This window comes from Nothobranchius furzeri, chromosome 3 (genome assembly GCF_043380555.1).
Source record: "Nothobranchius furzeri strain GRZ-AD chromosome 3, NfurGRZ-RIMD1, whole genome shotgun sequence".
Classification (NCBI taxonomy): Eukaryota; Metazoa; Chordata; class Actinopteri; order Cyprinodontiformes; family Nothobranchiidae; genus Nothobranchius; species Nothobranchius furzeri.
This window is the reverse complement of record NC_091743.1, coordinates 69,339,389-69,359,999: the sequence shown is the minus strand read 5'-3', so window position 1 is coordinate 69,359,999 and position 20,611 is coordinate 69,339,389. Positions and strand designations below refer to the sequence as shown.

Here is a 20,611-nt window from a genome sequence, read left to right as displayed (position 1 = left end):
TATTATATTATTATAATAATAATAATATTATTATTATTATTATTTACATTATATTCTAACATTAATTTCCCCATCTGTATGACAAATGCAGGATATTTGGATCACACAAATGAACTTTTTATTAAAACACGGACAATGAAGTTCCAGGACTTGGTTAAATACAAAACAGCACAAATAATGTATAAAGTAAGAAATAAATTAATGCCTGATAAAATACAGAAACTGTTCACAGAGAGAGAAGGAGGATATAACCTGAGAGGGACACTAAACTTAAAGATACATAAGTTTAGAACAACATTAAAACAGATGTGTATCACAATAATAGGGGTTAAATTATGGAACAATTTAGAAGAAGAAATCAAAGTAAGTACAAATATAAATGTGTTTAAAATGAATTATAAAAAACATATTCTGAACAAGTATATAGTGGAAAATAAATGATTTATGTGGTTGTCCTTTATTCCAAGGAAAAGTAAATTGTATCAATTGTAAAAAGATGGGTTTTTTTCTTTTTTTGTTTTTTTTTCCATATAATTTGGTGGTTTTTTTGGTGACTTGTACCATTTTGTTTGTTTTAATGTAGGTTTTGTGTTAGATTTAAGTAAACAAGTAAAAATTACTTGTATAAAGGGGTAGGGATATATAAGTTTCCACTTCAGCCTACTCCTTTTCAAACACAGAAGGGATGATATGTATTTTTTCTGTTTGTGGTACTTTTTAAAAAATTATGTATGTTTTCTTTGTTTGAAATAAACTAAACTAAACTAAAAAAAACTAAAAAAAACAAATGCAAAAGTCAACACTATTATTGCTTTTCGATGATGAGTTCAAAAATAGGTGTCTTGTTTTCTCAAAATGGTTTAATGACACATTTCTTAACTCTACATAAATAAAATGGATGCCTAGCAGGTAAACACTGAAGCTCAGCAATCAAACTGACAGAAAATTGATCATTTATTTATTTAAAATACCAAATGGTAAAACAACATGATGATTTACCAGCATTTTTTCTCCCTTCAGCCTTCTTTTCTCTAATGACTTCCTCCAGCTGGATCCTGGAGTCAGAGTTTAAAAGGACTCCTCTTCGTGGCGTCGTCAGCTCCATCCACAGAGAGATAAATTAGCAAGTGTGCTGTTGATTTAAAGCTGCCGTAGACTTTTATTAGGAACTAATCTGGTCCTGAAAAGCTTTTCCTCCCTGCTGCTTTAAACTGCATCCAGGTGCTATGAGCTTCATCTGCATCACAACACATACAGATTAGGCTAATAGCATTAGTAGATCTCATGGGCCCTTATTATTGCCTTCATTATCATCGTTATTAGTTTAAATTCTGCAGTAACCGGAGGGCGGGTGTATTTTTAGAGTGGAAACTAAACTAGATTTTCTACTTTAGTAATTCAGAAGAAAAGGAAGTTTCTGCTTTGTGTTTGTGTCAAACACACACCTGCAGGATGTGCCATGTGGGAAAACGCACAGATGCATTTATGACAATTTAAGATGGGCTGTTTTTTCTGCTCTGCTTGTATTAATTCTGAAAAGTTGGGTTTGTGAAAGCAGAACTTAAAATAAGCTGTCTTTCAGCAGAACACCCAATTAGCAGAGATTAGCTGTTGTATGGAGCATCAGGGAATCTCATTCAAATGGGAAAAAGACTTCTTGGTTCTAATTGGTGGCTGGTGTAAATTCTCTACGCCCATGAAAACCAGCAGACACTAGTTTGTCATCCTACTGGTTCATATGCCTGAACCTCTTCCAGATTTCCTCAGTTGTCGTCAGCGTGGAGAGTTCATAGGTCCCATTATCAACGGAGGCAGATTTAGATCTGGTTTTCTCACCATGAAGCCAAACTAGTTCTGTCTCACCGCATCAGAGTAACTTTTACTTCCTGTTGGATGATCGTGGACCTGATCAACAGTTATGGAATCCTCCGTGCCTCCTGGGAAACTAAGCCAGCCAGCATTTTACATCGATCGGATTCTGAGTTTGGATCTGGAAAAACCTGAAAGGAGCCTGAAACTTCATCGACCTTGGGCAGGTTAGGAAATACACACGCAAACACACTCACACACATGCATGCAGGCTTTTCTAATCCTAGAGTTTCACCATCTGTTTTATCAGAAGCTAATGCAGGAGATAGTTGTAGGAGACTATTTTCTTGTTCAACCCACATGAAACCCTCAGAGTGGCTGATTAGAATCAGGAATATTCATTAAAAAAGACTTTATCAGCGTTCCCCACCTTTAAAATGAACTAATTTATTCTCTCAAACACACACACACACACACGCACACACACACACACACACACACACACACACACACACACACACACACACACACACACACACACACACACACACACACACACACACACACACACACACACACACACACACACACAGACTGATGTTGTACTCTGTTGTAGATGATTAACTCTGAAGGCTTCATTCTAAATCTAAAACAATCTACTTTTTGGGAGAGTGAGTCCATAAGCTGTGATATTTTGCTTTTGTTTAATTTGTTCAGATGGTGGAGTAGGGAGGAAGAGAGGAAACAGTTTTTGCTTTAAACAGCATCAAGATGAACAACAGAACCCACCCAGAACCACATCAAGCTGGTACATGGGACGGCGTCCTCGCACGGCCTTCAGCAACAGCCAGGTAGACAGTCAGCAAACCAGTGTGTCAGCCTAAAGAGGATCTAAGTGACCCTCCCTCTGCTCCAGGTGAACGCTCTGGAGACGGTGTTCCAGGTGAACTGCTACCCAGGAATCGAGCTGAGGGAGCAGCTGGCAGAAAAACTGGACCTGGATGAGGACAGAGTCCAGGTTCAAGATTCATAAAATATCTAAATATTATACAGAAGGTTGTGATGGAGTCAAAGAGATCATGGATGCTTGGAAATTATTTTAAAGAAATTCAATTTCAGCAAAGAAACAAATGAATTAAACAGATTAGATCTTGATTTTAGTTTCTGAAGTTGCACTTCAGCAGATGTGACTATGTTAAAGCATCTCTCTCTCTCTCTCTCTCTCTCTCTGTCGTTCTCAGATCTGGTTTCAGAACCGTCGGGCTAAACTGAGACGTTCTCTCCGAGAGACCCGACTGCAGCTGGTTCAGACTGCTGTGACTGACCTGTGGGTGCAGCCAGAGGTCATAGGTCACCTGAGGACCTTTAAGCAGAAAGGTGGAGATGATGAGCTCACCCATGAGCATGCCTCTCATCACCAGATTAAAGTGGAGGAAGAGGAGGAGTGATGTAGATGAAGGTCTGATTTCAAAACAAATCAAGGTGGAAAACGAATGTTAAATAAAGGCAAAGTGTTCTAATGAGCCACCTAGACTTTATGTGTCATTTCAAATCTCTGTGTGTGAGTAGATTTTTATATTTTGAGCTGTTTCAGATTTGAATAAAACTATTTAGGTTATTACAGCTTGGGTCTGCTTTTGTGTGTCTTCATTCATAAAATGTCACTTCACTTGTTTAAAGCTTAGACATTTTCAAAGTTCATCAAATGATGAATGCAATTATCAAATATGTATTGATGAAGGTGAGTTTGTATTTTTTTTATGTTTTCTTAAAATATAGCTTGCAGAAATGGTACTGCATCAATATATTACATATGCACACACTTAGCATTAGAATTCTGATATAATCTTCATTTCATTTTTGTATTAGTGATCATAAAAAATTTCTGCAGGGATTGTATAGAAATCCACAGGCATCAGAATAAATAACATAATCTCTTTGCAAAAGTTTTATATGGAAGCCCATTCCCGCCACTCAGATAAAAAAAATTATTATCTCATAATTATGACTTAGCTATCTCATAATAATGAGATAGTATCTCATTATTATGACTTAGTATCTCATTATTATGAGATAGCTAAGTCATAATTATGAGATAATAATTTTTTTTTATCTGAGTGGCGGGAATGGGCTTCCATAGCAATGGGCTCCCATAGTTTTAAGCTCTTTTAAAAATACAGATAATAAAAACACATCAGTTGAATAAAGGAAGTATATGTTCCTATTTCTTTCTTTGGACTTGCCAAAAAATTGTATTTACTTTAATTTCAAGGATTTTGTTTCATTTTTCTGCTGAAACCAGAACATTTTTAAGTATATTTTCATCTCAACAGCCTCTCAGTTACTGTAGACAGTCCACTATGACACTTGTTGACCTTTGGGCTCTTGTTTTTTGACTTTTTTTTTTTTGAATTCTTTATTTAGGATATTGGTTCGTTAACAATACAGTCAATATACATAAGTGACTCAATATCCACTATGAAGTACATGGAAACAGTATAAACATAACAAAAACATACCAACAGATTCAACGCCAGGGGTTACTGCATACAAATTATGAAACATGAGAATGATGATCGAAACAGGAAACAATACGAGACATGCAACAGAGTATGAATTATGGAAAGATTTGAAATTTCGAGCAGAGACTTAGTGTCTTAATGGCTTTGTTATTGTTCGAGGTGGAGATTGTTTTCAAATAAAGCTTAAGCTCTTTTTTCAAGACACAAAAGGAAGGTCTTATCTTTAACACTTTACATTTATGGATGTAAAACTTGGTCAGCAATATGATGAGATTAGATATGAACAGTTCATTTTCCAAATCCCTCTGATAGTCTAGAAATCCAAACAGAACATTATGAAAATGTAATACAAAGGTCTCATGGATATGGTCCAATATAAATCTACAGACGCCTTGCCATAGTTTCCGAGTGTGTTCACAAGTCCAGAACAAGTGGTCGATAGTTTCTGGGTGCTCCTTGCAGAAAGTACAGGATACATCAAAGTCTTTAATGAATCTCCTCAGGAATGTTTTAACAGGATAATAGCGATGAAGGAGTTTGAATGTGACTTCTTTGACTTTGTTTGTAAGCAAGTATCTGTTAGGAAGAGTCCATACTTTTTCCCACGACACATATTGAACAAGTGAATTCCATTTAGGGAGAACATGTGGTACAGAAACACAATCAGCTAGAAAAAGGGAGCGAATCTGCTTATTTGGCCGTAATCTCGATAGAAAACAAAGTTTCCCTATAAATGTGTCACTTGGATCAGGCAAAGGGGTCATGTTAGATGGTGGGGTGGTATAACTTTTGAAAAGCATGATAACACCAGATGGAATAGCGTCGAAAACAATAGCAAATTCTTTAGGGGTTACAGGAGTTTTATAATGAGAAAGAAATTCTTGATAAGTAAATAAATTTCCTTCCTTATTAAAGAGCTGATTGATCTTTATAATGCCATTCCTAAACCAATTGTCAAAGAATAAGGATTTCCTTTTGTAACAGACGTCTTTATTGTTCCATATAAGGTAATTATTAGGAGAAAAGTTATGCTTATAAATTAGAGACCAAGCCAATAACATTTGTTTATGAAAATTTGAGAGAGAGACAGGTATACGTTCAATATTGTAGTTGCACATTAAGAGAAATTTTAGTCCACCCAGCTTAGAGAAGATTTGATGGGAAATGATATTCCACATAGACATTGGGTCTTTTAAATAATGTTTAATCCAATTAATTTTGAATGTGTTGTTTAAAATATTAAAATAAAAAAAATTGAGTCCACCATTCTTGTTTTTTGACTAAAGAAGAAAAGGAGAGCTGAAAATGACGCGGCCGACACTGATTGGTGCATCTGTGTCCCACCTGACCCGGAAGCGAACGCGAAGGACCGATGTGTATCTGTAGTGCAGGCATATGCCGCTAATATTTCTGTATATCGGTGACTTTTTATAGAAAAATGGACACGTTTAACAAACTGAAGCAGTTCGACGCTTATCCCAAAACTTTGGAGGATTTTCGTGTGAAGACGTGGGGCGGAGCGGCTGGTAAAACGGCTTTAATTCATCAGAAAGCAATCTGCTAGCATGGCTAAATCATTCTTTTTTATTTTAAACGATTACAAACTTTTGATAATTATCTGAATAAATTAGCGACATATCTCTTAAGGCGATGACCAAACAGTGAAATAGAATTAGGTCGTCTTGTTTAACACCTATAATGCTGCTGTGAAGCAGATTTACTGCTAGCCTAGTCATAACTTAGCTAATGTACATTTAACACACAAATCTTCAGTTAATATAGATGAAACTTTTTGATGATTAAAAATGATTGTTTTTCATTCACAGAATGTTTTCTTAGTTTGATTGTGTGCGGAAGATTTACATTTTAATCTGGACACAAGGAGAAACTTGTCCTGTTAGGTTTTATTTTCTTTGGGCTGTTTTTTTTTATTTGATTATTGTTCTGAACTTTTATTTATTGGGTTAAAATATGATTTTGATTTTGTTGAATGGGGTTGAAGAACCGAGTTGATAGATTAAAAAGAACACTGTGGGGATTAATAGCTCATTTTCAGAATAAATTGAGAATTGCTTGTTTTAGATGTTAAAGATTAAAATAAATACGTTAGTCTTTTCGGAATATTTAGATTTTTTTCACTAACCAGATGTTGGAAACAAATATAATTTCTATAAACAGGATTGTGTTTTTAATACATTTTTTTAAATTTAAGAGCAAACTGAATTAAAGCTATTCTAGCCTTCATTCAATTTGGTGATACTTTAATTCTTCTTTCTCTTAATCATTTGATTTAATCCTACAAATCAAAATGCACAATAAAGGCAACTCTCTGTTTGAAATGTGACCATTTATTGTCCGCATGAGTCTCAGATTGTCTCTGTGACATATTAGAGTAAACGAGGGCCCACCAGCTCCATCTACACTGAACTCCTCATTTTCCCAGAAAAATTGACCAAACAATCTGCATCCAAACTGAGTCTTTTTGGTTTGCTCCTTCAAAATGATGATGACCCGCACTTGTATAGCACCTTTCAGAGTCAGAGGACTCCAAAGCACTTTACACTACAATGCACCAATCACCCATTCACACACACTGATGGTGATGAGCTACGATGTAGCCACAGCTGCCCTAGGGCGCACTGACAGAGGCAAGGTTGTCATACACTGGCGCCACTGGTCCCTCCGACAATCACCAGCAGGCAATGTGGGTTAAGTGCCTTGCCCAAGAACACAACAGCAGAATTCTCTGTCCAAAGCCGGGATCGCATCTGCATCCTTTCTGTTACTAGACAACATGTAAAGTAGACTAGACAACCTGACAAATGTAGCCCGAAACTTGTGTAATCCTCTATACTGTTGGTGACTAATGTAGATTGTTTATTATTAATATTTTAATGAAATAGTTATTTAGTCTTATCTACAAAACACAAAAGGTCATAAAAGTGACCTAAAAGCAAACGTTTCTGTCTAAAATAATAATCTGAGGCAGGCTTTAAAGGGTGCTGGGATTTCTAACATCTGTACTTCCTCTCTGTTTCCATAGTGACCATCATCAGTGGTGTCATCATGTTAATCCTGTTTGTCTCAGAGCTGCAGTATTACCTTACCAAAGAGGTGAGCTCATCCATATAGTTGGAGCATCTTCCATCACTCTCAGATTGTCCTCCGTCGGCAGCAGCATTCAGACAGGTTTTACTCCTAAACTCCTGTTTTAAGTCTGTCAGCACAAACATGTCTAAACATTTGAAATCTTAATGTCTGATTGGACAAATTTGGTCAATTATTTAAAATTCAGATATTTTTGGAGTAATTTTCCGTTTCAGACAAATAAACTCAGATGTTTTAGGTCACCGATGCAACCTTTTGTGTTTTCATGTTTCCTTCTTGTCAGACTGGTCTGAAATGGTAGAAAACGCTTTCTCATTTCTTTCTGTATAAATCTGCTTTTAGGTCCATATCTGGGATATGGGCCCTGGCTGGCTGGAGGAAACCAGCAGCAGACAGGTTATTAGTACTAGAACATCATTTGGAAGCTTTATAAAATTCATTTATTGGTGAAATAAATAAATGAACATTAGAAGCTGGCATCTTTTCCAGCAAACTATTTGTTTTAAATTAAAAGTTGTCCGATAGAATTCAGGTTCCACCTTATATGATGCAATGAAAACTTCAGGTTTCTGCAGTGCTTTTAAAAGTAGAGATATATTCAAATGGGAGATTTTTTTTTCACATCAGGGATTATTTCTACGATTCTTGTATCCGTTTTGACATTTCTGTGTGTTGATTACAGTTTTGGTTATTCCCACAGGTCCACCCTGAGCTTTACGTGGACACGTCGCGAGGAGACAAACTTAAGATCAACATCGACGTGGTTTTCCCTCACATGCCCTGTGCCTGTAAGTGCTGCTGCTGCTAGAGTAGACCCACTGCTGGTGAAGCTAACTGGCTAATTGGTACTGATTCTGTTTCTCAGATCTCAGTATCGATGCGATGGACGTGGCTGGTGAGCAGCAGCTGGACGTCGAACACAATCTCTTCAAACAGCGGCTGGATAAGGACCTCAAACCTGTCACCCATGAAGCAGAAAAGCACGGTAAACTTTGATTCTGTTGTGTATTTTTTTACTTTCAGATACGATTTTGATGATTTTTTGTGTTGCAGAACTTGGTCAAGCTGAGGACGGTGAAGCTTTTGATCCCAGCACTCTGGACCCGAACAGATGTGAGAGCTGCTACGGTGCAGAGACCGAGGACCTCCGGTAAACTCCGACACACTCAAAAACACACTCAGGCTCTGCTGCTTAACCCATTTAACCCATCCCCCTTCGGCGTGTCCAGGTGTTGTAACACCTGCGATGACGTACGGGAAGCGTACCGGCGGCGAGGCTGGGCATTCAAAAACGCCGACACCATTGTGCAGTGCAAGAGAGAAGGTTTCACGCAGAAGATGATGGAGCAGAAGAACGAAGGCTGTCAGGTTTACGGTTTCCTGGAGGTCAACAAGGTGATCCTGCTCCTCTCTGCCATGCCTCATCAGGATTTTGTTATTTTTGAAAGATGGTCAGTCACTCTTAAGCCAGGCGGACATTGTGCGACTTTTTCACTCATAGCAGCCAGCTTCAGCTCAAACTGTACGACTTCCTCTTAGAGCAAATCTCACGCGTCATGTGCTCACACTGTACGACCCAGTTCTCAGATGAAACCTGCTCACACTGTACGTCTGGTAGCAACGTGTCAAACCTAAAAATAGCTGTTTGTACACAACACTTCAGACTTTTTTGGTGATGTCAGTTGTCCTTCGGGAATGCTGTAGGAGAACAGGGAATTATGGGGGTTGGAGGAGGAAAACGAAAGAAAGTTGATCAATATTTTGTCTGTTTAATTTGACAAACACAGCAAACACTCTTTCTTGACATTCCTTGTCATTGTGTGAGTAAAAAAGTGTAGAAATAGAAACAAACAAAGTGTGTTAATAGGGAAATGGCTATGAGCCGTGTTCACGCAACTTTGCGCATGCGCTGTGCGCGGTTCTGGTTACAGGGTATCCGCGGGTCCTTAAAAAGTCTTAAATTTGCTTTTCCAAATTTAAGGCCTTGAAAATCCTTAAAAATGACAAATAATCCTTAAATCCAGTTTCCAAACGTCTTAAATTACCAAAGACCCAATAAACAAGATTATTTTATTTCTATAAAAATTTTCGTGAATTTCTAGTTAGTGTTCAGCATTTTTTGTGTACAATGTTGGCGTAAGCGAAACCTTACACATTCAGTTGGTTGTGAAAGGGGGCTATTTTTAGATGAGCACATTAGCTGGTTAAGCTAGTGGGAGCTTGTGCCATGGGGAAGTGCAAGTTTAATGCTAACTAATCCCCAAATTATAGCTTAAATTTAATTTTAAAAATAGCTTAAATTTGGTCAAAGTGGCCTTAAAAAAAGGTCTTAAAAAGTCTTAAATTTGGCTCCCTTAAACCTGCAGATACCCTGGGTTAATCGCCTCTTGCCCTGTATACTACACAACGCTCAGTGCAAAACTCGCCCCAATCTTGTAGATTCTCGCACAAGGGGAAAAAAAGTGAAAATGTCGCACAGTGTCCACCCGGCTTAAGTGTTTCATGCAGGCTGAACATGAAATAGTCTCCTACACCTATCTCCTGCGTTAGCTTCTTATAGATAATAGACGATGAAACTATCCTGACAGATCTATGTCACACTGTCACTTAACATCCATGGACTCGCCCATCTTGGCTCACGACGGGAAGGTTTTTGTTGGTTTAACGTGCAGGAAACCGCAGCGCATGTCTCAGCTAGTAGAAGCTAACTATTAGCATTAGCATCTCCACCACACAGCAGAACTCCTCCAGGCTTGTGTTATTTGTGAAAATAAAGAATCAACGCTGCAGAGCAAACAGTCAGTGGTAGAGTCACGTTGCTGTTAGCCAATCAAATATCAGGAAAAAAGACTCCAAATACTGTTGTGTTCTGCTCAGGCTAACCTCTAGTTCCTGAAACAGGAGCGCCACAGCTTTTTTTTTTCTACAGTGATCGACTCAAAGCATTGGCCTTGTTCGAGATGAGCCAGTTCTGCGCAGATTAGATCAGCACGCAGTGCATGCCGGTTAGATTTGTGTCCGGCTTTACGCCAACTTGCTCCGACGTCATGCATACGTAGGCAACGATAACCTAATGAGATCAAGGTGGCTGCAGATTTTGGAGCAAGGCACTGCAGTTGCTCTCCATCCATCCATCCATCCATCCATCCATCCATCCATCCATTTTCATCTGCTTATCCGGAGTTGGGTCGCAGGGGCAGTAACCTAAGGCGAGAGGCCCAGACTTCCCTCTCCCCAGCCACTTTGGCCAGCTCCTCCAGGGGAATCCCAAGGTATTCCCCGGCCAGATGAGAGACATAGTCCCTCCACCGTGTCCTGGGTCTACCTTTAGGTCTCCTCCCGGTTGGACGTGCCCGGAAAACCTCATCAGGGAGGCATCCTGACCAGATGCCCGAGCCACCTCAACTGGCTTCTCTCGATGTGGAGGAGCAGCGGATCTACTCAGAGCCCCTCCCGGATGACCGAGCTTCTCACCCTATCTCTAAGGGAGAGCCCAGCCACTCTTCGGACAAAGCTCATTTCAGCCGCTTGTATCCGTGATCTCGTTCTTTCTGTCAAACCCAAAGCTCATGACCATAGGTGAGGGTAGGAACGTAGATCGACCGGTAAATCGAGAGCTTCGCCTTCTGACTCAACTCTCTCTTCACCACGACAGACCGGTACAACGCCCGCATCACTGCAGATACAGCACCAATCCGCCTATCGATCTCACGCTCCAGTTTTCCCTCACTCGTGAACAAGACCCCAAGATACTTAAACTCCTCCTCTTGGGGCAGGACCTCATCCCTGACCCGGAGAAGGCATTCTACCCTTTTCTGAACCAAGACCATGGTCTCAGAAACTAGTATGCCCACCCCTGCTCAGCACCTCTCAGTAGGAGCAACTCCAGAGCGGTAGAAAGTCCAACCCCTCTCAAGGAAACTGGTTCCAGAGCCATTTGTTAGAGGTGAGTCCGACTATATCTAGTTGGAACCTCTCAACCTCACACACCAACTCAGGCTCCTTCCCCACCAGAGAGGTGACATTCCATGTGCCAAGAGCCAGCTTCTGTAGCCGAGGATCAGACTGCCAAAGTCCCCGCCCTCGACTACCACCCGTCACACACTGCACCCGACCCCTTTGGCCCCTCCCACGAGTGGTGAGCCCATGGGAAGGAGGATCCACATTTCCTCTTCGGGCTGTGCCCGGCCGGGCTCCATGGGTGAAAGCCCGGCCACCAGGCTCTCGCCAACATGCCCCACCTCCAGGCCTGGCTCCTGAGGGGGGCCCCCGTGACCCACGTCCGGGCGAGGGAACATGGTTTCCATTTATATAATTCATCATAAGAGGTCTTCGTGCTGCTCTTTGTCTGATCCCTCACCTAGGACCTGTTTGCCATGGGTGACCCTACCAGACGCAGAAAGCCTCAGACATCTTAGCTCCTAGGATCATTGAGACACTCAAACCCCTCCACCACGGTAAGGTGGCAGCCCACGGAGAGGGCAGGTGCTCTCCACCGGCTGCAAAACCTAGGGCATGACGGGAAACGCCTGGCACTCACCTAATCTAAGATCTGATTGGTTAACATTCTGATCCAAACATCCGCTGGTAGAATGTGAAATGTTAGTTGGTCACATGTATTCTGTAAATCATGTGACATTGATGATAACTATATAGGCCATAAAGAGAAATGTGATTTGTGTTGTTTTGTCACGTTTCCTATGAGCACACTAAACCCACAGCTGAAAACCTTTACTTATTATTACAGTCATATCTCCATGTACAATATATAATATCCACAAGCACGTGACGATGTGTTTCGGTTGATAACAGGCACCAGAATTAAAATAAATAATTAAACAAGTATGAACGCTAACGCGATATCTTCTTCCTCCATCGTCACTCGCGAGCTACTCATGTGGGGAAATCTGTCCGACTTAAACGCCGGCTTTCAGCTGCTCTCCCTGCTGTCGTCTGTTTTCCAGGCAAGGCGCTGCTCAACTCGAACAAGGACATTCATTCATACTAGAGACCACTGCAGATGTGTTGGAAAAAATGAGTGAACTTGGTCTTTAAGTAAAAAACAGAATCCACCACATTGTTTTTTTTTGTTGTTTTTTTTTTTGCTTCCACTGAAAATGAGCTCTGTGAGAATAAAATGTTGTTCCTGCAGGTGAAAGATGGAAAAGTAGAATTTATCTTTCACCTTGTTATTCTTTAGAAAATACGTTATATCTATAGTCTCTTTGCCCTTTTTTAAACTCATACTCAAATGTGAAACCTTCTTCTCTTGTTAGGTGGCAGGAAATTTCCACTTTGCACCTGGAAAAAGTTTCCAGCAGTCTCACGTTCACGGTAAGAGCAGCTGCTTCCTCGTCTCCGCCTTTCAGTCCTGCTTAACCAAACATTTAAACGCCTTTTAGTAGGGGTGTCCTGTTCAGATATTGATATCGGCCTAAAAACACCATCAGGTTATGTGGGACTGCATCAAAATCTCAGATGTAAGCACTCCGTTAACTCATTCACTGCCATTGACGGCTAAAGTCGTCATTTTAGATCCAACCGTTCACTGCCAATGACGACTAAAGTCGTCATTGGCATTTTTTTACTGGTTGAGCATCGGAACGAGCCCCCGCGCTGAGAGAACAAACATCTCAGCCCTGAAGCCGATCTTCATCCGCATACGTCACACGTCACATGATCAGGAAGCAGACCGTCCATGTGTTAGGAGATCGTTTTGGGCCGTTCCTGTAAAAAAAGTGAGGCGCGAACCGGAAAAGCGTCTGCCGATCACAATTCAACAACGGATTATGAAAGAACGGATAACGCTCGAATCACGCGGATTCTTCCTGATGTAAGAGGTGAATCTCCTCTTTGTTTTGGTTGTTTTGGCATCGACATCATCCTAGCGCGCAACGTTCTGCAACTCTTAAAAAAACAGTAAAAACCATGAGAAACGCTGGCAGCGAAGGCCATTAGCGATCAGGAAACGGCTGGCAGTGAATGAGTTAAGGTTCACATTTTTGCAACCAATGGCTAAAAAACATTTGTGATGTACTGATATGACATTTTTGGGCCAATATCCGATATTAATATCACTGTTATGGCCGATAACCGATATTAGCCGATTCCGATATACTGACATTAATCCTTCTAAAAGCAGATTTTGTGTAGAAGGAAAATTTTTATTAAAGTAGAATTTACATTATTATGTACACACACACACCACACACATATGCTTCTGAGATGATTACAACCACTGTCACATGACTAAACAAATACACATCACCCCCCTCTTGTTCTCCGATTGAGGAATAGCACTTGATCATGCCTTTCATACATTCCACACAGTGAAATAGGTAAAAGTATGCCTGATTATTGCTGATATCGTATGGGATTGATATCGGTATCGGTCAACACTGAAGGCTGTAATATTGGTATCGTACTGGATATGAAAACATTGTATCGGGACATCCCTACCCTTTTGTCAGTTTGTCTGAGGAAAAATCAGCTTTAACTCACAAACCTGAAAATGAATGTGTATAAATAATAATAAAAAAAGCATTTTGGATGGTTGTCTGTCTGCTTTAGAGTAGCGTTAGCCGTCTAAAGCATCTCTGAGAAGTGACAGATTTTTCTTCTCCAGACTTTTTCCTGGTTAATTTTTTCTCTACTGGCATGAGAATAAAGGGTGTTCCAAACCTTTTGGATGGTGTTTGTGTCCATCTTCATTTGTTTTGTTTCCACTCACCCACATCCTGAGATTATACTGTACAGCAGGGCTCACAAGCCAGTTTGACCAGCAGTGCTTGTCATGCACCCAATCCTCATCTTTGAACTAGAACTTTTCTAAGTTTCATGCAAAATTAACTTCTTTTAATGCTTTTTTTAAATTTTATTTCAATTTCGAATCAAAAATCACTACAAGTGTGATAAATAAAACAACAGTTTGGCCCCAGCTCAGCGGTGAGGGGTGTGGCCCCTGCTGTACAAAGATGGAAGAATCTGACCTGAATCGCTTTAAACGGGGTTCTAATTTACAGAGCGACTGCAGGAGGAGTCGGTGAGATTTAATTAGGACCCGGTTTTTGCCTTTTTTGTCACATCATTGTTTGTTTTTCTCTATAGCGAGCCTCCTCCCCTTTCCAGTTGGCCCATGGGTCCCTGGAAGAATGAAAAAACGAATGCAAGTCAATGAGACTAAAAGCTATTTTCTAATCTGCTTTGCCTTACGCCCTGGATCACATACGTTGTACTTCAACTTAAATAATGAGTAATGATTGGTATTTTGACCACAACAGTCACATGCTTTGACATTTATCAGCTTGTAAAAATTAGTAGTTCTTATGACTATAAATCAGATGTGGGGACGTCACCACAGAATGTCTCACTTACCACATGGCCAGATTCATGGTTTCCTCATGGATGAAGGATTCAAAGCTCACTAAACTTACAGCCATTTTTCCTCTGTCCTTCTTCGTGTCTGGTTTGATGATGTCAATTTAGTGATGCACATTTGTAGTCCTGGACGTGTTTTCACACAAAACCTAAAATAACTTTCTTGGCATCAAAATGCATCTCTAAAATTCTGACACAGATGTGAAATCCACGGCACAAAAACGGAATTAGAGAACAGCGTTTATGTCCCCATTGACTTCTGGGGACCCATGGTCTGCAAGTAGATGGGTGTGACTTGGGCTCCCTATTATGTTTACTCAGCATGTAACATCAAATCAGAGCAGGAAGTTAAAAGCTCAGGAAACTTCAGGATTAAAAATTCCAAAAAAAAAAAAAACAGGCTTTTGCATAAATCTCTGACTGACCTGAGCCGATTTTAGTTTCCTGCTCTGAAAACGTGGTCGTCTCTGAACCTATCCCAGACGTGGTGAAAGATTTAACGCTCAGCAGCAGAAACAAGAGATAAGAATCACTCGGACCAGGTCCTGGACTCGCGTCGGTGTCTCGTCTGCGGGGCTGCAGGCTCTCTTCTGCTTCTACGTTCTCAGTGTTCTCGGCACAGAAAATGGATTTATCTAATCCTACTTGATGAGAATTTGATATGATGTAAAATATTTTATAGTCCAACTAGAATTAAGCTTCTGATCCTTTAAAAACCCCAAAAATCACCTTTTCAACATCTTTACGTAAACATTGGTGAACTCAGCTGATTGTTGCTAAAACAGGAACCCTTTTGTTAGCCTTCTTTAACACAAATCACACGTTTTGATGTCTACTGCACTATTCTTGTGACTCTTCTCTCTTCCTTCTGCAGTCCACGCTGTGGAAAGTAAGTCCATCTTTATTTTCAAGACCAGTTTTTGTTCCACGATAAAAATAGTTACTTAATGAGCTTACGTGCATTGTTCCTGACCTAAAGTGTGACATTTTATGATAAATACAGATTTTACTGGTGAAATGTGTTTTGTAGTGTCTATGAACTCAACAGCATTTTGATTTCACTCAGCAGGAATAAGATTTTTCTGTAATGATTAAAGACGTGGTGCCTAATGCCTGATTAAAGCTTAAATGTCGTCTTGTTGTCCAGATCCTGGAGGAGCAGAGAGTTTTCACTCTTTGCTGAAGACTTATTTACTGCTCCTGGATTTATGCTTTGTATTTTCTTCACTTATGTACATTTTCCCTATAAAAATGTTAAACATATTTGTTTTTTCAGTCCACGATCTGCAGAGTTTTGGCCTAGACAACGTAAGTAACAGAAGCAAGCTTGTTTCAAAACTTTTTATAATAAATAGAAACCATTTAGATAAAGAAAACAGCCAAATTTCATTAATCAAGTTTTAAAAAACAATCAGGAATGGTTACTCGTGTTTATTTTTAATATTAATAAATTAACACAATAATTGTCCATTTGTAAAATCGGGCTTCTGACAATTAAAACCAAACTCTGTAGGACATTTTAAAACCTGCTGACATAAATAAAACGGCTCTGCTGCATTTTAACCTCCTCCTGTTGTGCTGCAGATAAACATGACCCATCTGATCAAACACCTGTCGTTTGGTAAAGATTACCCCGGCATCGTTAATCCTCTGGATGGAACCAACGTCATGGCTCCACAAGGTCAGTAGAGTCCGTCTCGTGTTTTCTACGATCGCTCGTCTTAAAAGAAAACTTTAGTCACAAACCTTTTAAAAAGAAGTCTGTAGGAATTAAATCTTTTGGTGTCAAACCCTTTAAAGAGATAATCCCCACAATAAGGGACCAGAACTTTAATGAGCTACTATGTAATAAATTTTATTGTAATTTGGGGGAAAAACATCTTTTTGATACATTTGTGTTCTTTTTTTAGTCTAATATAATTTAAATGATGTTCAAACCAACATTCTCAGGTTTATGGGGGGGACTGAAGCTGGTTAGATTTTTGCTCCAGTTGAATCAGCAGAGTTGAGCTCCTCTGAAAATAATTGGATGAATTAAAAATTTTATAAGAAAAAAAAAAGCACTAGAGAAAATCTGGGAAGATGACAAAGCTGTAGTTAGGAAAGTCCCATGGCTGTACAATATCAGAGGGTGGAGACGGCTGTTCTCCACCAGCCTCAGCAGCGGATGCCCATTCCGATGGCCATGAAGGTCCCAAACGTTCCTCCACTCTGCATCATGGTCTTCCCGACTCCTCCCATCAGCTCCCTGCCTCGCATGCCCACCCTGCAGGAAAAAAAAGGTCAATCTAAGGTCTCTTCTGCTTTAAGATGGAATGGAAACATAACATTTAACTTCAGGTCCTGATTTCTCCACATCTCATAATAAAACATTCTCATCTCACTTGTTCAAATATTAAGTCGAAAAATTAGTCTTCAGGAAACTCGTCAATCAGCAAATCATTCATCAAAATCAATCAAAAGCAACAGATAAGGGGTGATCGGATGTTTCGCCCTTAGGGGACAATAAAGTTGATCCCTCTCCTAACTTTAACCCATCGGGCGTAGAGATGAACAACTCGGATATGATTAACGGTCAGAGCTGAAAAGTGACCTATTGTTCTGAAAACTTGATCTTCCTTTAAGACGAGCACCGGCTGTTAAATATCAGATGGTGTTTTTAGGTTCTGAATGTGGGTGATTGGCAGTACAGTGATCAATATAGTTTCCTTTTTACCTGAGGCAGGAAAAGGTGCCAAACATGGCCCCAGCTGCCATTCCTACTGCAAAACCCATCATGAAACCCATCTTGACCCGATCAAAGCAGCTTGGCTGTGTCTGGCCGTACGGACCTACAGCGACTGGCATCTGAGGAGAAAAGAAAGCAACTTTTGAAGCTATTTGCACTGAAAGTGATTACCTCCTGGTCAATTAATTCAAATAAAAAAAGTCACTGAAACAGACTCTGTTTTGACTGGCAAATTAAAATTAACTGAGCTTTGTGTTGAGATAAATCATCAAGGAGAAGTCCTGTAACTTTACAGTTTTCAATCAAGTGTTCAGAAGCTTCAACTTTATCTAATATCAGAAAAAAAGACCAAACTCTAAATGTATTCTTAGAAACCAAATGTCCAAGTCTTCAACTAACATCATTGTGTAGCAAACTTCCTCCACAGCAGTGGATCAGGGTTTGAATCCAGTCAGGTCCTATAGGACTTTAACACAAAGTGATTCATGTAAAAACATAATTTGATTTCCACTTGTCCAGTTTGTGCTTAAATAGTTTTAACGTGTAAAACTATACCTAATAAGCCTTTTCATTGTGCCTTAATTATCATGGTCATTAAGATCGGTTTCTACGGTGTCTGATGGGGTCTGCATGTGTGGTGTTGTGTGGCACAGTTTATAAAAAGAAGCTTTGAAAGGCGTATAACTTATAATTCCGGGAATGTTCTGTTTGCCTCACATAGCTAAACAAGTTAGACCAGCCAAGTTGGTCGTACAGTTCAAAGAGCACTGAAACACACACACACACACACACACACACACACACACACACACACACACACACACACACACACACACACACACACAATGCAACGCTGATGAAATTAAGATTGGTATGTTGACCATTTGTTTTGGGTTTTTTTTTGCCAGATTATCTGCAGCACTTACTGCCTGTATAAAACAAAATGAAGTAAAACTTATGAAACACTTCCAGCCCCAATTGCTGCTTTAAGATTAAGAATCCCAGTGTTTTTCTATAGAAACCCTTTAAACAGTCTCTCTGTGTGTTACACAAACATTCAATATTATTTGGATGAAGATCTTATGTTCGATTAGCCAGTTTGTATTAAAATGATTAGAATTTCTTAAACAAGATAAACTAGACAATCAGAAGTTATTTAAATCAATTTGAGCCAAAGCCTCGTTTTGTACAAAAGCTGATGGCTTGTTTTTGAGAAGACTGCTTGATCATGTAGGAGCTAACCATAGCTACGTCTTTAGCAGGATTACAATTAAAGTTTACAGCTGATAAGCACCATCTTAATGGCCTTAAGACCCGAACAGTCGCATGTTTGCGTGTCTGGTTTGACCTCAAAGAGCAAAACATTCCAGTTCTTTTAAGCCACGCACTTTGTTGTGCTAGCTTAGCATGCTAAAGTCCTCTGTGGCCTTGACTGAGAAGTCTCACGTTTTCAGATTTCTCATCAAATTTAAAATAATTTGCATTAAAACCGAACTTACCTTGAATTATTTGACTATAACGATGACGATGATTTGTCTGTGGACTTAAAAGTTTACGTGTTCCGGCCACAGCTTCTTTAGAGCGTGTTGTCGATGGTTTTGCAGACCCCTAATTCCGGGTAGAAGAAGAAAATAGACAGACTATAAATTAACAGCGCCACCATGTGGTGTACTTTATTAGTTCTCACTGGAAATTGAGTTCATAAAAATCTAAATGCAAATCCAGCTTTTATGACTTGTTATAGTGAAAACATCATACTGCCAAACACTCGATCTGCCAATAAAAAGCTCAATTATAACTATTCATGACTAAAGGTATTTGCTTTCTCTGAAATATTTTACATTAGAGTACAACAATACATTATATTACAAAAATAGTTTAAATTGTAAAACTTTTCCTTTCACAGCATCAATGATGTACCAGTATTTTGTGAAAATTGTGCCAACCATATATGTAAAAACTGATGGAGAGGTGAGTAATTTCATTTTTTATAACCTTGTTTTTATTCTATTTATTAAACTGTTGAATTTTTTTTCTGTTTTATTTTATAAACAGATTATGTATCATAAATTAGAATAAGTACATTTTTTACAGCACAGATTACTTGGATTAGTAACTGTTTAATGTTTTATGTATTTTTTCTTTCCCCCAGGTGGTAAAAACAAACCAGTTCTCGGTCACCAGGCATGAAAAAGTTGCTAATGGCTTAATAGGAGACCAGGGGCTGCCGGGCATGTTTGTTTTATACGAGCTGTCACCTATGATGGTTAAATTCACAGAAAAGCAAAGGTAGGTGATTCTGTTTTTGATAAAGACAGATATTTGTTGTTTTATAAATAAAAGTGTTATTAATCGATTTAGTTCAGGGTACAAGATACCCAACCCTGTTGATTAAATCTCCTCTGTGTTTGTTCAGATCCTTCACACATTTTCTAACAGGAGTTTGTGCCATCATCGGAGGCATTTTTACAGGTCAGTCCCTCTGTGTGATCATGTTTTAGACCTGAGAAGAATTTATTTGAATGTGGCTAATAAATGAAGCTAACTGGCTGCTCTGACTTGCTCAGTGGGTGGTCTGATCGACTCACTCATCTACCACTCAGCGAGGGCCATCCAGAAGAAGATAGAGCTGGGAAAGACGTCTTAACAGCACCCCCCACTGGCAACACAGACTAAGATGCTGACCAAGACAGGAGGACAGAGGGACGGACGGACAGTGAGGGGGGGATGTTGAAAGCACTTTGCTTTCTCTCCATCGCTCTGTCTTAAGATGGAAATCCAGAGAGAAGCCAATGTTGGAGTTCCTCTGGAAAAGCTCTGCAGCTGCAGCTTTTTGGGTTTTTTTTCTCTGCTGTTGCCAACAGGAGGAAACAAGACTCAATCAGACTTCTTATCACAGGAAGACTCTGACTTCTGCCAGCTTCGGCTCTGGTCGGCTGCCAAATCGCTGAATGTTTGTTAGAAGACGTGAGGAACCGCAGGCGTCAGGACCTTCATTTACCTCATTCAGCCACAGTTTGGAGCCACTGATGAGTCGCAGTGAGATCATCGCTTTGGCTGAACACTG

At 39.7% G+C, this 20,611-nt stretch overlaps 3 protein-coding genes across 4 annotated transcripts; 2 read left to right on the top strand and 1 right to left on the bottom strand.

The window, feature by feature from the left end:
- Positions 1-1,762: 1,762 nt before the first annotated feature.
- On the top strand, positions 1,763-3,399 carry LOC107385900 (homeobox expressed in ES cells 1-like). Its single transcript, XM_015960060.3, has 4 exons — positions 1,763-2,036; positions 2,527-2,660; positions 2,726-2,827; positions 3,051-3,399. Exons 1-4 carry the CDS (start codon positions 1,919-1,921, stop codon positions 3,255-3,257), a joined length of 561 nt encoding a protein of 186 aa, XP_015815546.1. The 5' UTR covers positions 1,763-1,918; the 3' UTR covers positions 3,258-3,399.
- Positions 3,400-5,672: 2,273 nt separating this feature from the next.
- ergic3 (ERGIC and golgi 3) lies at positions 5,673-20,402 on the top strand. Of its 2 annotated transcripts, XM_015958658.3 has the most exons (14): positions 5,673-5,857; positions 7,375-7,445; positions 8,140-8,227; positions 8,305-8,424; positions 8,493-8,589; positions 8,669-8,834; positions 12,716-12,773; positions 15,691-15,705; positions 16,093-16,124; positions 16,401-16,497; positions 19,451-19,515; positions 19,697-19,833; positions 19,961-20,016; positions 20,112-20,402. In XM_015958658.3, the coding sequence occupies exons 1-14, from the start codon at positions 5,770-5,772 to the stop codon at positions 20,189-20,191; spliced, it is 1,170 nt and encodes a 389-aa protein (XP_015814144.1). In that variant the 5' UTR covers positions 5,673-5,769; the 3' UTR covers positions 20,192-20,402. The 2 variants fall into 2 exon arrangements, with proteins under 2 accessions (XP_015814144.1, XP_015814145.1); XM_015958659.3 differs by lacking the exon at positions 15,691-15,705.
- romo1 (reactive oxygen species modulator 1) lies at positions 16,656-19,181 on the bottom strand. The gene is made up of 3 exons (XM_015958660.3): positions 19,044-19,181; positions 17,533-17,663; positions 16,656-17,082 (listed from the first exon to the last, which is right to left on the bottom strand). Exons 2-3 carry the CDS (start codon positions 17,661-17,663, stop codon positions 16,974-16,976), a joined length of 240 nt encoding a protein of 79 aa, XP_015814146.1. The 5' UTR covers positions 19,044-19,181; the 3' UTR covers positions 16,656-16,973.
- Positions 20,403-20,611: the final 209 nt, after the last annotated feature.

What these genes read in the sequence shown, in the direction of transcription:
- LOC107385900 (XM_015960060.3), top strand. Translation starts at nt 1,919, where the DNA reads ATGGAATCCTCCGTGCCTCCTGGGAAACTAAGCCAGCCAGCATTTTAC. An exon ending in CGGCCTTCAGCAACAGCCAG is followed by an intron (nt 2,661 to 2,725) that starts GTAGACAGTCAG and finishes CCTCTGCTCCAG; the next exon opens with GTGAACGCTCTGGAGACGGT. An exon ending in TGGATGAGGACAGAGTCCAG is followed by an intron (nt 2,828 to 3,050) that starts GTTCAAGATTCA and finishes TGTCGTTCTCAG; the next exon opens with ATCTGGTTTCAGAACCGTCG.
- ergic3 (XM_015958658.3), top strand. Translation starts at nt 5,770, where the DNA reads ATGGACACGTTTAACAAACTGAAGCAGTTCGACGCTTATCCCAAAACT. An exon ending in CCCTCACATGCCCTGTGCCT is followed by an intron (nt 8,228 to 8,304) that starts GTAAGTGCTGCT and finishes TCTGTTTCTCAG; the next exon opens with ATCTCAGTATCGATGCGATG. An exon ending in CAACGTCATGGCTCCACAAG is followed by an intron (nt 16,498 to 19,450) that starts GTCAGTAGAGTC and finishes TTCCTTTCACAG; the next exon opens with CATCAATGATGTACCAGTAT.
- romo1 (XM_015958660.3), bottom strand. Translation starts at nt 17,663, where the DNA reads ATGCCAGTCGCTGTAGGTCCGTACGGCCAGACACAGCCAAGCTGCTTT. An exon ending in GGCACCTTTTCCTGCCTCAG is followed by an intron (nt 17,083 to 17,532) that starts GTAAAAAGGAAA and finishes TTTTTCCTGCAG; the next exon opens with GGTGGGCATGCGAGGCAGGG.